Source organism: Thamnophis sirtalis, unplaced genomic scaffold, assembly GCF_051295495.1.
Source record: "Thamnophis sirtalis isolate CommonGarterSnake01/CBP01778 unplaced genomic scaffold, rThaSir2_p1.2 scaffold_6, whole genome shotgun sequence".
Taxonomy (NCBI): domain Eukaryota; kingdom Metazoa; phylum Chordata; class Lepidosauria; order Squamata; family Natricidae; genus Thamnophis; species Thamnophis sirtalis.
In genome coordinates this window covers 13,829,965-13,848,468 of record NW_028261386.1, presented here as the reverse complement: position 1 = coordinate 13,848,468, position 18,504 = coordinate 13,829,965, and the positions used below count along the sequence as shown (strand labels likewise).

Genomic DNA, 18,504 nt, shown 5'->3' with positions numbered 1-18,504 from the left:
CTCCTTCAAGGTTTCACTCATTTCTTCCTTATAAAGCATCTTATTTTATTTTTAAAAGTTCAACTTTTGTCCAGCAGCCCAATAACTATTTATTCAATCCTTAAATTGCCCTTCAAGGGGTGCATTAATCACAGTTCTTTTTATCCCATAGGTAAACAATCAATTCCATTTAATAGTCCCAGAGGTTATCAGCAGCCTCTTTATGGTTCAATCTTCTAGTATAATATTCAGGGGTCCCTTTCATTAGATAGCTTCCTTATTTCATTTTTGAAACTCCAGTAGTCATGAGGTAGTTGGGAATAATCCAATAGATATTTTCACAGTACATATAAGTATTCCTAGGCTTGTACCTTTCATCAGCAGATGGCACTCTCAACTTAAATTTCAGTGTTGCCACTAGTCAATCATCAATTTTGTTTGTAAATCAATTATAAAAGCAGAATAAGTTTTATAAGTAAATGATTCCAGCATTTTAAAATGCCTTCCCAGTACCACATCTTACCAGTTTAAGAGTCCAATTTTTGTATATTTCAAGATTATTGTTTTTCTCTCTTGAGTCTTTCCCTTCCGGTCTGCTATTTTCTCAGAATGCTTAGACACCATTTTAACAAATAGTTCTGAGCAAATAGTTCTAAATTATTCCTTGGGGTTGAGTTTAAGGCAAAAAAGAATCCTCTCCCCAGTTCCAGTTATTGTTCACCTACTTCGCTGCAGCACCAGTGTTAGTAGTTCCTCGGTTGTCCCAGCTTTGTGGCAGCCATCTTTTGGCTGCCTCTTCTCGCCATGGCTGAGAAGGAAAAAGAACCCTGGGTCAGACAGGAGAGCTGCGATTCTCCGTGACTGCACAGGGCACCTCTCTTGGCTTCACCGTCCCTACCACAAACAGGGAGAATTCAGCACAGGGAACACGGAGACCCGTTCCCTTTGTCTGATATCACCACAACGTCAACCGGAAGTCCCCAGAATTTCTTAGAAAGTCTTACATGATATTGTAGAAAATCCATCAGGTTCTACAGATTTCTTCAATTCAGTGTTTATATTTTTTATTTCCTTTTCAGTATTGTCACTGGTTTGTAAAGAGCTTCATTTTTTATTTTGTGAATTTATTAAACTGCCTTGTGTTTTCATACTGTTCTAATGTTAATATTTACTACATAATTTGGAATAATGTTTAAGAAGATGATTTATTTTTGTGACTATATCTGTTAAAAGATATCTGTTGCCATCCCAATTAATTATAAGAATTTTGTCTTGTTCCTTTAATAATTGATACCTAGCAATTTATCTAGTTTATTACCTTTTTCAAAATGTTTTAGTTTGGCAAAGCTCAGCTTCTTATAAGTGTCATTCACTTCTATTAATATGTGTATAGATAGCTTTAATCTTTTGTTCTAAAATAAATCTTAGTTCTAACTTCAGTTGATCAAGTTGTTGGTTTGGTTTGTATAGTTTTGTATTTGATGCTATTGAAATAGTTTCCTCATAAATGCTTTATTTGAATTCCATACTGTAAATAACCATCAGAAGTTGAATTGATTTAGACGTTCTTTAATCTTTATTGATCCTTCAGTTTAATATTCTCTTTTAGCAATAATAATAAACACTCCACCACTCGAAGAATCCTCTGTGTAAGCTTACAGTTATTGGATTATGATCAGCATAGGTAAGAGATCCAATTTCCATGTCTATATGTTTGGTTGGGAATGAATTAGAACATGTCACTCTTTGAACAACTTCTAGGAATAGACGAATAATATGTATATTTCTTTCTGAAGGGTACTTGTGGCTCTCCGTCTTATTGTCTGAGAGGGACAATAATGATATATAATCTATAAGAATTTTGGACATTTTCCAGATATCTTTTTTTGTAATCCAGAATGTTCCAAAAACTAGAACATCTTTTTCTGCAATTTCAAAAAGTGATTGATTTTTTCCCCCATAAAATTTCAATTCTTATCATTTGGACCATAAATTGAGGTGATTGATGTTTTCCCTTGTTCAATCATTAATTGATTCTAGCTCAACATGTAGGACCTGGAATAAAATGACACAGATTCAAAGGACCAATTCTAGGAGGTTTTATTGATAAATTATAAATTAGCAATAGCTATTTGAGTTATATACCACTTTGCAGTGCTTTACAGTTCTCTCTAAGTAGTTTACAGAGTCAGCATATTTTCCCCAACAATCTGGATACTCATTTTACCAACCTCAAAAGGATCGAAGGCTGAGTCAACCTTGAGCCAGTGAGATTCGAATTGCAGGCAGTTGTAGTCAGCAGAATTAGCCTGCAGTACTGCATTCTGACCACTGCACTACCATGGCTCAGTGTATCCTTTCAGATTGTAAATACAATTCTTCTACAGTATCTATGGATCCAAGGATATGGCACAATAACTTTTTTCCTAGAAGTGCCCATAAAGGTGCAGAGAGGGGTGAGGGTAGGATCTCCTTATTGGTTACCTGAGGAAAAGTCTTGTTGAAAACAAAAATATCACTACTTGTTTCATGGAGATGGAAGCCATTTTGTAAATCAGTGCTCCAGCAAATAACAACATCATGTTATTTCATAACAGTCCAGATTTAGTATTTTGGTCATCTTTCAGGTTCAAGATAGATATAGGAATAACTGTTAACTTCATGAACCTGTCCTTGTTGAGATTACAACATCTGTATTCTTTTGAATAGTCCACATAGTCCACAAAACTGTCAACTAATGGGAGGCATGATGGTGTGAGGTTAAAACAAACTTTATAGAGAATCAACGTGAAATTGGAGAGGAGCAAGCAATTTGCCTGAACATTTTAAAAAATACAAATAATAATAGCATAAAAGAAAGCAACAAACTGAAGAGTAAAAGCAAGCTGAAAAAGTTCTCTTCACAATCTAATTCTAAAAACTCCAAACTTAAAATAGGTGAACTGCTATTGTACAAAGGCAGCAAACGAGTGTTATCATCAGCTAACAAATATGTAGAGTCTGTCTAGTGTGGTTAAGGCATCAGTGGAGAAACCAGGAAACCATGAGTTCTAGGCCCACTTGAATCAGTACAAAGTCAACTGGGTGAACTTGGGTCAGTCAGGAACAAGGCAATGGCAACCCAATTTTGAAATCTTGCCAAGGAAACTGCAGGGACTTATCCAGGCAGTAGCCAGGAGTCAACAGTGACGTGAAGACACACACACACACACACACACACACACACACACACACACACACACACACACAACGTTCCAGTAGCAGAGACTATATGTAGCTCATGGTTGAACTGTAAATCCCTTGTTGATATAAAGATTCAAAAATGTGCTGATATATTGGTATAAAAAAGAATTAACAAACTTAATGGAGGGGACTACTTAGAACATTTAAAAAGGAGAATTTTAATTTTGCTATGGTAAATTCTTCCCAAAAGCCTTCATAAAATAGGAGATAGCCCCTAGGCTTATGCATAGTTTTTATCTGGTGTTCTGACATTGTCCAATAACAGTCTCAGTGATAATTTCAACTTGCATTCAACCAGTAAACTGCATATAACAAAATGTATGAATTTAAAATTATTGTGGAGAATAGCCCTGTAAGATTACAAGAAAAAACAAGTACTTTAGGGCATGGGGGATTTAACATTAAAGGATGCTGAGACAAGGAAAACAGCAGTAATATTAACTGAGAAATATTATTCTCTGCATCTTTCCCAAAACTTACATCCCAATGTAATGAAAGCTTACATTCCAAACCTTTGAATAAGTGTATAATTGTTGTGTAGGGTTGCTAAATAGTGTGATGTTACAGGTTGCTCAGAGTAAGGGCAGATGGCACAACAGATGATTAATAGTTTATTCTCTCATTCACTTCTGCAGTGCCAAGTCCATTCCAGTGACTTGAAAGAAATGTAATGACTGACCAGCTGCAATGGATTTAACAGAATTTATCATTTTTACATATTTTGTTAGAACTATGAACTTCTAATAGTCATCAAAACCATATAACAGGCCTTTTTTTTTCCAGATTGGAGATACACACTATTAATCATGTAAGCATGCACCAAAGAGGCAGATGCCTGACCAAAAAGTAGCAGCTGTATTAGTATAACCAGGGAGTGCAGCTGCAACAGTCTATAGCAGAATTCAAATTGATAATAGATTCTTTCTAAAACTCATATTTGAGTTACTGTTGTTTGGGTATTAAGAAGAATATCAAAAAGGCATCAGTATGTATATTAATTATGGAAAGGTGTTTGATTGCCCTTAGCATTAAGTAAAGAGAGCTGCAGAATCATTTGAGTCCTAGGCTAACCAATTCCATTTATACAAGAAAAGGGTTCAGAATTAAATTTCCCAATGTTGGGCCTGCTAATAAAGCTTATTTCAGAACAACAACTGTAGATTCAACTGTTTTAGTTCACAGGAAAGTTCGTTCACGAACAGTTAAAATCATATAGCAGTTTGGCAGGTTGACATAAGTGAGAATCCATAATGTACAGTAACCATACATATCAGAAAAGAGCAAACTTGTGAGGTTGTGATTGGATGAAAGAATCTGCAATAGCACCTGGTGCAAGATGGAGAAATACAACATTGGCCAGAGAAAATTCCATGGCCAAGATATTTTATTTTCTCTAAACAAAATTCCAATATAGATTCAGATTTAGAAGATTTTGCTAAATTTAGCAAAAAGATACACAAAGTCCTATTTGCAACTACTTGTGAAGGTGAAGCAAGGCGATATACTGAATAAGAACTGAACCGCTAGGAAAATTAAAATTCTGACTATCTCTTTTAAGAACTCGAGAGAGAAAGAGTTTCTTGTGGCAAATATATTGAAAGTCTTTGTAAGTAGCAACTCATTTAGGAACTGGCTTCTTTTAGCAATCTTTCATAGTTATGATGGTGATGAAAAAGTAACTTTTCAGGTCTGTAAAGCAAAAGACAGCTGAAATAAGATCATAAACATACTTGCATTTTCACTTAGTCACCACTTTGCTTAACGATTGAGTTGTCATCCCAATTGCGGTTTCTAAACAAGGATTACCTGTAAAAGTAAATAGAAATTGGCTGTCAGATATCAGAGTCTGTAAGCACCTTTTCAGACTAACAAGCTTTATGAAAAGGCATAAACGTATAAGCTATACAGTAAGTAAATTATGACTCAATTTGTCAGATGCATGGGCCGCAGTATCAAACAAAGTTTCAGACACAGGGCTGCCAGCCAATTAGGTGGTCTTTAAATGTTGCGAATTTTGCTACAAAAACAACAGCCACAGTCTAAGAGGACCCCCAAATTATGAATGGGGAAGTGCTACCCCACTAATAGTTAACAATGTAGTATCTCCAAATCCAGAGGACCCCAGATATAGTCACTCGGTCTTGTCAAAATTCATCCTGTTTCTCCCCATCAAGAACCATAGAGGTCTCAAGCCCTGGATTTCAGAAGCAGCAGCCAGTCTATCTGATGTTGAGATGTACAGCGGGATATTATCAGCATATTGGGGGTGCCTGACTCCAAACTGACAAATAAACTTCACCCAGAAATTTCATGGTAAACAGAAGGGGAGAGAGCATGAAACAATGTGGCACCCACAAGTGATGGCCAAAGGGCACAGTCTCTCTCCATCTTCCAACAACTTATTTCAAGCTTCATCTTCCCATATATACAATCATTTCTTCAAGTAACTGTTTGTGGTCAGATATTCATTTCCTCTTTAGCTTATTATGATAAAATAGCATCCTGCAAAATCAACACCCACCCACCCCCAAAAAAGCATGAAGCGGCATGTAAATAGATCATAGGAGGCTTCAAAATACTGAAGTGCAATCAGTATTCGTTTATAAAAAATGAAATATAAGTATTGATGGAAATAAATGACACCGGAGGCTGTATTTACATTGCCTCCTAGATAAATAAATCCATAAAAATAGTAATGCTTTTTAAAAATCATTACATTAAGTTTGGTGTATGCCTATGGAGATTTCTATTGATGCTGAAGATCCCTGCTGGGAGATAAGTCTGGCTTGTATGGAGCACATTTTCAACATGGAAATAAGTTATGTGTGTAATAAAGAACTCTAGGTGTTTCTATGTATCAGACATTTTTGTTTTTTACTTGAATAACTGGGAGTTCCTTCTGGCTGTGCAGCTTGCCTAAAATGGGGAAGATACAGCTGATCTAAAATAAGTAAAAACATAAGTAAAAACATTAAAAGTATTGTTCTGTTAATAAAATAAATAAACAAAATTGTTCATAAAATGACAATTGAATATCCAAGTAACATCAAATGATAATATTAAGTAAGGAAATCCACCTGTGAAGAAATCCACCTGCCAGATTTGTCTCCCAGCATCCCTTTTTGGGTCTTCAATTCCCCTCCCCTCAGCTTATCCTTTTAAGTCTCTGCAAAATTTAAGGAATCCACTTCCCCTTTATCCACCCCAGGAACAATATCTATTAAAATATTTTTTAAAATATTTCCTTGATCATTTAGCAAATGGTTGGCTGAACTTTTGCTTTGCCAAGGCACAGAGTGTGGTTATGGTTTAAAATTAATGGGGCAAGGAAGAAATAATTATCTTCTTCCATACCTCCATGACAATTGGGGAGGAATGCTGCAAAGGAAGTAACATGCACTTCATTTCAGTCTAATTTCCCAAGATTGGATAAGATGTTCTGCTCCCGAAGTGAAGGTTTGTTTATCTTTCTGGGATATTCTCTTTGGAATATATATTTTTTCCTTCTGGCTACGCCTGTGCTTTGAACACCTAATGTAAGCAGATGTTTATGGCCTAAGAAAGTGAGACTGAATGAATTCCAAAGGACCAAAAGGACTCATGAACAAGGCTTAATACTGACCATAAGTAATATTGAATGAAATCTTAATAAGGGAAGGATTTCCCTTCCCTATTTCATATGGGAGTGGGGCAGTAAACAACAACTGTATGATGGTCTTTACCAGATCTGTGTATAAACAGAGACAGAGGTACCTGAACATAATCTAGCCTCTGCGTTGGCTATTGCAGGTGAAGAACATTTGATAAATTCATCATAATTTTGCTATGCCTGGCATAATATACCCAAGACTCCAACTGATGATAGCCTAGATTAGAAGCCCATAATAACAGTTAATTCACTGGAGAATGGTTTGTTTGTTTGTTTGTTTGTTTATTTATTTATTTATTGGAATTGGTAAAACGAAAACAAATTTGCTGTGCAGAATGGTTTACTATGCAGTCAGCAAGTACTAGAATCCAGCAAACTAACATTAGCAAGCTGAAAAAAACTAGAATACTGATTAATTTAGAGCTTATCTGGCTGAATGTAAATTCACATTTTTAAGGAGTGTGTACGTGAATGAAATGCTCAGAAGCAATCCCAGGAAGGGTGGGAGAAACCTCCATTTACAGGTAACAAATCCTAAAGCTGTTTAGAAAGATTATCAGTTTAGCACAGTACCAAAATGTCTGCCAAGCATACTATGATCACCAAATGACCTAGAATAAATGGTTAAATAGGTTTTTTTTTAAATGAGCTATTTAATTGAGTGACCTGAAGTTGAAAAACCTATAAAAAATAAATAAACTGGCATAAGAAAGACAGTGATAATCAAAGTAAAATAACTTGTCACAATACTTCTGAGGTAGAAGAGTGGTGAGAATTTCAGGAAAGCATAGCTAGTAGGAGGTCAACTGCTGGAGTAGACACCTTGTTTTACATGGGATTATTTTTCTAAAATAAAACTTTAAGTCAAACTCCCAAAATTAAATAAAGTGTTTGACAGATCGTGGTATCTTAAACTGGCATGTATAAATAAATAGAGAAGATTAAATTTCTTCCATTTCAAAAGAGACACAAGCCACATTTCTTAGAGTGCCTCCAACCAGCATTTCAGTCCAATATTACTAAAGAAAATAAGGAGATAAAATGCCTATATTACAACTGTACCCCTGGCTGAGCAATATTTTCATTGATCTGCAACATTGGGATAATATTTAAACAATTCTCTCATTCTTTTTACCAGCAACATTTTAGGAAGATTAAATATACTCTTGGATCTGCCGAATATTGGAAGGAATTAAGAATGTCTAAAATAACTACAGAACTTCTGTTGGAAAGAGCAGTGCCCAAATCTACAAGGCTACGAAAGATCAAAACACTGAAGTAAGTGCATGTATGTGTACATAGAACTCCACAAATCTGACGTTTAAAAACAAAACCATACAATATTACTCCTGGTTCCTCATTTTTCTCAATCTTCACAGCAAATTCAGTTGTGATTTTGCCCTCTTTCTCTTTTCTCTTCAAAACTACAGCTTTATACTAAGTTCATAGAATTAATCTAAATCACCAGTAAAAGTAAAAGAACAAACATAATATTCTGATTTAATTTTGTTGTTGGATAGTAATCTTTTTTGGCTACCCAGAATCATTGTTGTGAGATGGGCTGCCAGATAAATTATATGAATGAATGAATAGCAGTATCAACTACAATCAGGACAACTTCCAATTTGAAGTTGCTCCTATACTCTGTAACAGTGTCCCCATCTTTTCCCAGAATAATTATTGGGATTATTTTTTTAAAAAAACCCAAGTATTTTAAGAACTATTTTGATCCGGCTCCTATTCCTGAAATTACTCTGAAAAGCAGCTTCAAATGATAAAATATAGGTGATAATATATTATGTGAACAGCAAATTATTATGGTAATGGTGGAGTTTAAACATTTTAATTACATTAAATTAGGATAGTACTCTGTTTAATTGTAAATCAATTGATGTAACCTAATAGTCTGTGCAAGTCAGTACAAATAATCCTTGCTTAACGACCACTCATTCAATAAACTTTTAAAGTTATGACGATGCTTGCACATACCACCATCACTGCATCCCTGTGGTCACAGGATCATAATTCAGGCACATGATGACTGGCCTGCATTTCCAAATGGTTCAGCATCCTGTGATTACATGATCACTGTTTATGACCTTCCCAGCCAGCTTCTGATAAGCAAAGTCAATGGGAAAACTGTAGCAAATTGTGAAATGCAGTCATGTAGAATCCTTTCTTAATCTCTGTGGTCCTAGCTTAATGATTGTTGAGAAAATACTATTGTAAGTCATCTTAGTAATGACTGCAGCACTTTGCTCTGGCACTTCTGCTAAGGTCATTAAATGAGGATTGCCTGTTTTTCATCTCAAAAGAGTCTGATGTTTCCATTTTTTGGATTTTTAACATAAAACATAGAAAGTTCCAAAATGTGAATGGGATGGTCACCAGTAATATATGGAATCATTTCCTCCTCCAGCCTGTCCAAGTTGCAAATAACCACTGAAGATTTGGAGCCACAGTTATTCTCTCATCTCCGCCATCTCCAGGAACTTGATCTCTCTGACAACCTGTTAGAACGGCTTCCTGACAATCTCAGTTTGCCAAACCTCCGCATCCTAAATTGTAACAACAATCACTTGGAAGATGTGACAGCCTTGCAGCAGTTTCCACAGCTGGAGGAGCTGACCTATACCAACAATCTATACCTGACAGTGAGTATATCTGGCAGCCAGTAGAAATTCTAGGCCTTGCAAGTACTTCTTGAAGAACTGCTGTCCTCAGACAGCTAAAGAGTTGCAATAAGAGCTATAATTACAATGCCTTCATGTCCCAGAGTAAAGTAAATTCTGCCTATTTTGAGGTTGTTCAACATTCTCTAGTCTCATCATCTATCCTCAGTGAACTGTATGGTTTATTTAAGATAATTTGATGTTGCAGTTACTCATCATCTTCATAATAGTCTTGTCACCACATTTTGAGTTGTAGCTCAAAATGTAAAGAAAGGAAAAATTGGGATTTAGTATATTTTATTTCAAACATATGAAAGTATATGAATTGCCTGAAAATACAGCTCTTTAAATGCAACTCAATCTCAATCCTAATTGATTTTCAGTTGCATTTGCTCAGATGTGTTGCCTCTAATATTTTTGTGAAATATCATTTACTGATTTCAGCATGTAAATAAAGTTAAAACCGTTTAAAAACTACATACTTTTACCATTTTATAAGAACAGTTGCTATGTTATGTTCTTTAAAAAGACTGAGAATCCTTCCGAGAAAGTTTTGAAATATCCACCACTAGCTAACCCAAGAGCCTTTGATGAGTATACATTTAAATAGATAATATATATAAAAGTTTGATAGAAAGAAGTTATAACAGATTTTGGTTCATTTTGTTATTTTTCATTTTTATTTATGAAACTTACTTGCTGCCTATCTCGTGGTTCAGAAGGCTCATAGGATTCTGTAAAAATATATGTATCATTGAAACAGAAATCTGCATGGAGGAGAGTTTGTTTGTTTATTGGATTTATATGCCACCCTTCTCCCAAAGGACTCAGGGCGGCGTACAACATTAAAAAACCCATATATTATAAAAGTTAAAAAGGAAATTAGATAAGAGTATCCAAAAACAAACCCAATTAATATTAACAATAGCATTTTAAAAATTAGATTAAAATTAACAATTAAATCAATCATTTATTTTATTTTGTTCAGGCCAGGCCGGTTTGCTGGAAAAGCCAACTTTTTAGGACGCATCGGAAGGACCGGAGGTCAGGGATTATGCGAAGCTCCGGGGGCAGCTCATTCCAGAGGGAAGGTGCTCCCACAGAGTGTTATTTAAACCATCTTTTTTAGATTGATCCTGAAGGTTTTATTTTATTAACTAATTGATTCAGATTAACTGGATCATTGTAAATTCAGAGCGCTGAATCTAAGATGCTCTACACAGCAATAGATGGCAGTGTTGAACTGTAGGCACTTACCACATGAAGATTTTGCTTTCAAGGTTTCTTTTAAGTCAAGACTACTTTTTTTCTCTCTAGGTCAATGATGATTATAAGGTTATATTTCTCTTGCAAAACCTCCGTCAGTTGAATGGCAAAGACATCACCAAGCTGGCCAATCATGTGAGAGTCGTCAACAGCCGAGAATTGACTAATAGAGTAAGTGATGAAGTATGAATAATTTCTTAGATGGTAATCAAAAATTGTACAGCATTTTTAAAAGTATTAGAGGAAAGTGAAGTGAAAGTGATTTCCTTTTTTATAAACTTGAAACCTTTTAGTTGAAACAGTGGTATAATAGTGATTTAGATAAATATTTTGTTCATCAATTTTGCAAAACAAACTATAGCTTTGACTTTCTTATGTGTATTAGAACATTGCTGATCAGAAATATAAATAAAATAAATGAGCAATTTCCATTTTCTTTGCATGCCTATAAAAAGCTAGAAGCATGCTGGAAGCATGAGAAACATGTTTTTGGTGTCTCATTTTTTATTTAGTTCTTTATGTAACTAACAACATAATTCCTTTGCATATCCATTTACATATAAATTTTAACTAGTTCAGTGAAACTGAGTGAGTGTTGGTTAGTATTGTAAGAATTAGAATTGCAGCTTAATTCTCTTGTTCTCATGACTGTTAAGAAAATGTTGGCTGGTGAATCTGATTTTATTAAAGCAGACAACCTATACTCTGATAAGATGAGAACAATTTCAAATCTATGAAAAGTGTTTGTGTAGTTTTCATTATTTTACATGTCACTCATAAATCCAGAATCAAAATTTGTGACAAGAAGGAAGAAGGGCTTGCACAGAGTTGTCTGTTCTAGTTGCTATTTCATCTAGCTGCCTTCGACAAGTGTCTTTAAGCTTATTCCTTCCTCTCTGGTATGTGGATTTATTTATTTGGAAAAATACTCTTAATTTTTCCATTAATAGGCTCCTAAAATGCAATGTTTCAACATTGAAATAAGAAGCTGCCAAAGAAATATGAAATGAATTATGGATTTTAAACATTTAGTTATGGTGATTGATTGATTTAGTGATTGATTACTTAGTGGGTCTATATGATTTTTTTTAACTTGTATGGTTTTATTATTAAAATATCAATTGCTTTTATAATCAAAATACAATAACAATGTTTGGGAGTTTTTTTAATAGAAACTTTGCAGCACAACTGGCTAAGATGGAAAAACTGACCACTTTGGTGAAAAACAAAAATTTGTCTACTCTTATTTCCATTAGGAAACCACTTTGGGGCTTCTTGCTCGAAAAGGATTGAAATAAAACTCTGATTTGGCACCTGATGATTAGATCTCGTTTTATAGAAACATTGTGCATTGTTATTGCTTTTGTTGTTATGTATGTTTTACATGTTATGCTTTTATTTTTTGTTTAAACTTAGAGTAAGACATTATTTTATGGCATTATATATTTATATCTGTAGTGAAGAAATTGGAAGTTAATCTTTTTAATGCTAATCAAAATAGAGGTCTTCTAGTCCAACCCCTGCTCAAGAGGAGACCTGATATCATTTCAAGTGGTTACCCAGTCTCTTCTTAAAAATCTCCTGTGATTTTACTATTTTATAGTAAAAGTTTTAGTAAATCATTTTTATATTTTTTTCTTGTTAAATATTTAATTCTTTTTCATGTTTTTCTTTTTACCCCTAACCTTTCCTATTCTTTATTTTAGCAGTTTTTGAAATCCAATAGAGGGATGTTTTGAAAAAAGGAGAACTAGTGGTTAAAAGTTAAGATGACAAACATCAGATTAATAAGGATCTAGAAAAAGCCCTGTTTCCTGGGGTATCTATGGCTGAGGTTAATAAAGTCAAGATGGTGCCTGCAACTGTAAAATTGAAAACCCACTGAATTTTAAGATGTGGAACATCTACAAGGCACATTTACAAAAGATGGAATCTTGGTCATATGGCTGTAGCTGCTATCTTGATTTTTATTTTATTATTTTATTAATTTTGTGCTCCCTGTAGATGCGCTCCCTATTTCTTTCTTGCTACCTCATCTGCTGGACACAGCTTGAACAGAGTCTGTTACCTAAAAATCCCTAACATTGCATCATGGAAAGTTTTGTACAGGATCATGTATGGCTTCCCAAATCACTTTATGTCTTGTCTTTTTTCTAGGTCTCTGCTCATTGGGGGAAAAATTTTCGAAAACAAATGCCTAAAACACTGTCTTCTGAACAACTGAAGCCAATTAGAAAAAAGTTCATCAGGTCTGCACAAGCTCATGTAGCATATGGTCCCAGCTCCCTTGGTGATTTCACACGTTGGAGGGTAAATTCAGACTATGAATTGTTTGCATTCTTGTCACATGAATAGGTAGAATTTTGGTCAGTAGATGACATTTAAAAAAAAGTAGGGCAGCAAAGCCAGAGTGTTTAACCAATAGCTTTGTGAGACATAACCTTCACGCATGAAATCAAGACACCACTAATTAATAGTAAGCCAGTACAAAGCTTAGAGTAGTTAGCGTTAGAGTTAAGAGTTAGGCAAGACAGAGTTTTTTTGAATTCTACACACCTTAAAGTTGCTGAGGTTGAGAGACACTATTCTAAATTCCTTTCCTATTATAACAATTTGAGAAGTCTCTATTCTCTTATTTTAGGTGAAAATGATTGCTGAGGAATTTCTTACTTCGTTGATTAATGAGGAACATAAGTCTGCCACAGAAGCAGCAGCAGAATCAACAGAGGAGCAAGAGGAGGAGGAGGAGGAGGAGGAGGAGGAGGAAGAGGAGGAGAAAGAAGAGGAGGAGGAAGAAAAAGAAGAAATTAAGAAAAATACCACGGATGCTGACAACAAAGTTACTGCTAAGGTCAGAACTCAAGAGACTCAACCCCCCCGCCCCTCAAAACCTGGCACCCAATGCAGGTGGCACAATAAAAGAGTCACATGAACTGTTTTTGGATGCCTGAGATTGCCTGTGAGGCTGCATTCTATACCAGCAAACTTCTTGGTAATTTTTGAGGCTGGCCCCATGTACAACATATTGCAATAGTCTAGTGCAGCAGTTCTCAACCTGTGGGTCATGACCCCTTTGGGGGTCAAACGACCTTTTCACAGGGGTCGCCTCCTATGGAGAGGTTGGCGAGGAGCCGGCCCGAAAGGAAAGAGCTGCTCTGGTTCCCCGCGCGGTGGAAGGAGAGGTGCCAGTAGACTGACAGGCTTCCCAGCAGGCCAGTGTGGCCAGCCTCCCATGCGGGTGTTTTTCAGTGACTGTTCCTGCCCGGGAACTCCTACAGGGTGCACACCTTCACCGGGTTTGAGCTGAATCAAAGGGGGAGGCTTGGGCAGCGAGAAGGGCAATGGCTGAGGAGAGGCTGCGGTGGCCGCCGAGTCTCCACCTGACATCGCTTTCCCCCCCTCCCTCTGGCACAGGCCTGGATCGTTAGCTTCTCATCTCTTGTGCATGCGCGCAAGCAAAATACCCTCTTGGGCCAGGGTCAAGGCGAAGGGGACAACGATTCTCCTCCTGTTGTCGCCACTGAACAATGAAGGGAGTAACTGGATAAGCAGCGCAGGGGAGCCACGGTCAGCGCAAGCTGCTGTCCCCTTTGTGTTAGCTCAAGGAGGGGAATGGGGAGCAGCAGCAGCTGGTTGGGTGCAGGGAGGGAAGAGCTCCAGTTCTCCTGCGCTGCACAGAGCTCTCCTTGCGCAGGGCTCTGGAACTCTTCCCTCTCTGCATCCAGAGATGGCTGCTCCAGCTCTTTCCTGAGCCAACACGAAGGGGACCACGGCTGACGCTGACCTGAGTCTGACGCTGAGGAGTCTCCTGCACAGCATTGCTCTCCTGTGCAGCGCAGCCAGCTACTCACTTCTCAGTGGCGGCGGCAGAAGGAGTGGCTGTCCCCGCTGCCATGCTCCCGGCCCAGGCAGGTATTTTGCTTGCACGCGCAAGAAAGAGAAAAGGGGAGAAAGAGAGAGATATAGAGAAAAGAAAGAGAGCTGAAAGGAGAGAATGGGAGAGGGAAAATAGAGGGAAACAAATTAGAGGGAGAAGGAGAGGGAGAAAGAAATGAAAGAGAGCTGAAGGGAGAGAATGAGAGAGAGGGAAAAGAGAGGGAAACAAATTGGGAAAAGAAATGAAGAGAAAAAGAAAGAAAAGAAAGAAAGAAAGAAAGAAAGAAAGAAAGAAAGAAAGAGAAACTAACTTTCTCAGACCCTATGATGAAAGCAATGGCAAGCTAGATCTCTTGCCAAGAAAACCTCAGTTTGCCAGAAGGCACAAATTGGAAACAAGTCTAATATTTTAAAAAGAAAATAACAGAGATGGCAAAAAATGCATCTGAAAATAAGATTATTTATAATTTTGGATAGCGTATTATATTGTCAAACTCAAAAGAAATCAAAATATATATCCTATTGCTGTTAGTACAATCTTGCCAGCTTCTACCAACTATGAAAAGATTACAGAGAAGCAATTTCCTACAATTAATAACTTTATTTTGGATTTGCTATCATGTTCAATGAGAAAGAAAGAAAAAGAAAGAGGAAAGGGAAGGAAAGAAAGAAAGGAAGAAGAGAAAGGGAGAGGAAAAATAGAGAAAAACAGAAATGAGAGGGAGGGGGAGAGAAGAGAGAGAGACCCTGTTCCCACAGAAAACAATGAGCCATGAAACCTGGATAGGCATGTCGGGGGGGGGGGGATGTCATGTGACTAGGTGGGAGTGATGTTGAGTTGGCCACACCCACCCAGGTTTTGTGGCTCCTGGTGTTTTCTTTTCTGTGGGAACGGATCCAAATGGCTCTTTGAGTGTTTAAGATTGCCGACCCCTGTGCTACACCATGCTTCAAGACAATATTTCATTTATTTGTAATTAGAAATAAATATTTCACAATATATAATTACATATTGTTTTTGTGATTAATCACTATGCTTTAATTATGTTCAATTTATAGCAATAAAAATACATCCTGCATATCAGATATTTACATTACGGTTCATAACAGTAGCAAAATTACAGTTACATAGTAGCAACGAAAATAATATTATGGTTTGGGGTCACCACAACATGAACTATATTAAAGGGTCGCGGCATTAGGAAGGTTGAGAACCACTGGTCTAGTGGATTATGAATGGATTATTTTCTGTTAATTTCAGTAGGAAAGGTAACAGTGGATGGTGCTCTTTCAAATGTGAAAATAACGTTCATCTGATTGGGGACTTTGTAGATTTAAGCAGAAGTCCAGGCAAATTTCTCTGTTGGGAAAGTTATCTTGCACAATTGAGATGACTTTGACAACATCATGTTGAACATTGCTGATCTTTTATTTTTACTAGGGCCCAGTAACTCCCAGCAAAAGGAAAGGGTCTCGTTCCAAAGGAAGAGCAAAGAGCAAGAGATCCCATTCTCAAAGCAGCTCCAAGGAAGAAGCATCACCCAGCCCCAAGAAGCTCAGCCGCTTGCAGGAGGAGCACAGTACTGCGGCCACAAGAGCCTCTCGCCCACAGACCAAGGAATCTCAGACCCCTCCGGATCCTGACGGAGCTCATCGGAATGGAGGACGGCACAAAGCCACAAAAGCACAAAGCCACAAAAAGGCCACTCAGCAGAAAGAGGAGCACAAAGAGGAAGAGGATGAAAGAGATGCTTGCAGCACTCCAGAGAAGGACTTGGAAGGCGAGGTAATCCATTTTCTTCCACTGTCAAAGATATATACAGTATATAAACTCTGTGAGTCAGTTAGATAGTTATATAACAATGTAGCAAAGGGCTACTTTAAAAAGCTTGACTTTAAAACATGGCTATGTTGTTGTGTACCTACCTAGATTTTAACTCCATCCAGAAAACCTCTGTTTTATACCACATATCATGGGACATTTTGCATTCAAAGCTTTCTGCCTTCTTACAGGAGACAATCACCCTGGAACCGGTACATTTTCTACAATGTCACAGTAAGGCCAACAACAGGGATGACTTCAAGACTCAATTATGGGCCTGTGTTTTTGAGCCACCACTAGATTGTGGGACGAGAAAAGGTGAGCATGGTCTAGTGGCCTGGGCTGTCCTAGAATTAAAATGACAGTCAGTAAATCTGATCACAGTGTTCTCCAGGAACTCTCATTCCTCTTGTGAATTCTGAATTTTTATGCACATTGTTCCATAATTTTTACATGTTTGTTTTCTCCAGCAAGTTGCTTATTTGTATTTCAAATATGAAGGTGATTGCTATAAAGGAGCTGCTATTTTTCAATACACTCATAATTCAAGGTATGCCTATAGTAAAGAAGTTGTAAATTAGTAAAGAAGTTGCAGTTATCATGTGGTGATCAGGCTGGTGCCCACTCCTAATTTAATAAAAATGCAAAGAGACAGGAGCAAATAAAGACTTTGTCATCTTTGGCGAAGAGCCTAATCTCACTCTTAGTTTAAAGTATCAGGCTTGTCTGGGGAATTTTACTCTTGCTGTACAGGTAGTCTCACTTAACAAGCACAATTGGGATTGGCAACTCCATCAATGTCATTAAGTGAGATGTCATATGACTGCAACTTTTAATTTCACTGCAAACTTCTCTATTGACTGCTTGTCAAATTGGTTGTGAAGTATGCAAATGGAAATCATGTGACACTGTGACAGTCGTAAACACACACTTGTTACAAAATGCTTGAACCATGGGACCATGGGGATGCTGCATGGGTTGTAAATGCAAGGACTGGTTGTGGAATTACTTTTTCAGTGCTGTCATAACTTCAGACAGTCACTAACAGGGCAGTCATTAAGTGAAGTCTACCTTATGAAGAAGAAACCGGCCTATTTAGTGTAGCAATCCTTGGTTCACACTTACAAAAGTATTATATAGATAATAGGTATGGAATGTATACATTGTATTTATTTAAATATCTGTTTCACTTCTACAGCAATTAAAAACAGGAGGCTTATGATGACAAGAGGATTACAGTCACTGTGCTTTTATCTTTCAGACCCTGTGGTGAGCTCTTCTCGGACAGCAGCTACCTGTGGCGGAGATTCTGTTTGTTTGGTTGACTGTGAAACAGGCATTGTTTTGAAAAAGTACAAAGTGACTGGGGAGGTAAGGGAAACACAATTGCTCTCGCCTTTCTGCTTTTTATTTAGTGGGACATTATTCAAAAGCTTTATGAGTGCAGTGATGTCTCCTGATGCACCCCATGACTTAACACTGGTGCAGTGTTGAATTCTGTTCTTCAAAATACCCGAATTCTATAACTATAAAGCTTCTGTTGAATGGAAATTTGACTGGGGAGGTCATCAGAAGAGTGGCAGGAGGCTGCTAAATTATAATCAGAAAATTTCTAAAAAGGGAACACGAGTAAACTGTTATGCCCTTGCCCCTTAGAAATTCAGTGCAGTTTTTAACAGATTTGTATATGTTAGAGTGTTTGGACTCCCAGGGGGGAAAATAGCAAACTGAAGATGACTCCACAAAAAAATAGATTGAATGACCATGGCAGAATGAAGAATCAGCAAGTAGACAAGCTCTTCTTAATTCCTCTCTGGACGAGGAGGGGATTTGTGATCGGCCACAAAGGCTCCAGATAGTTGCTCCATGCGAAGAGACTGCAAAGCAGAGAGTTTAGAACTCTGAGTGATGAGGGAGATAACCATCTTGCTCAAATGATGGTTGGTGGCATTGAAAGGTGCTACTATATTCGCATACTTCATTTTCTAATCACTTTC

General features: G+C 37.1%; 1 protein-coding gene across 2 annotated transcripts in view; it reads left to right on the top strand.

The window, feature by feature from the left end:
- Nucleotides 1-18,504, top strand: part of LRWD1 (leucine rich repeats and WD repeat domain containing 1) — a 32,364-nt gene that overhangs the window by 7,173 nt on the left and 6,687 nt on the right. The window contains exons 2-10 of one of the 2 annotated variants that reach the window (XM_087717229.1): nucleotides 1,589-1,663; nucleotides 8,010-8,149; nucleotides 9,291-9,525; nucleotides 10,861-10,980; nucleotides 12,967-13,119; nucleotides 13,451-13,660; nucleotides 16,127-16,471; nucleotides 16,699-16,825; nucleotides 17,769-17,878. In XM_087717229.1, coding sequence (XP_087573355.1) covers nucleotides 8,070-8,149; nucleotides 9,291-9,525; nucleotides 10,861-10,980; nucleotides 12,967-13,119; nucleotides 13,451-13,660; nucleotides 16,127-16,471; nucleotides 16,699-16,825; nucleotides 17,769-17,878 — 1,380 coding nt within the window. In that variant the 5' untranslated portion in view covers nucleotides 1,589-1,663; nucleotides 8,010-8,069. The remainder of the gene's footprint in view (nucleotides 1-1,588; nucleotides 1,664-8,009; nucleotides 8,150-9,290; nucleotides 9,526-10,860; nucleotides 10,981-12,966; nucleotides 13,120-13,450; nucleotides 13,661-16,126; nucleotides 16,472-16,698; nucleotides 16,826-17,768; nucleotides 17,879-18,504) is intronic. The other variant, XM_087717228.1, reaches the window with a different exon arrangement.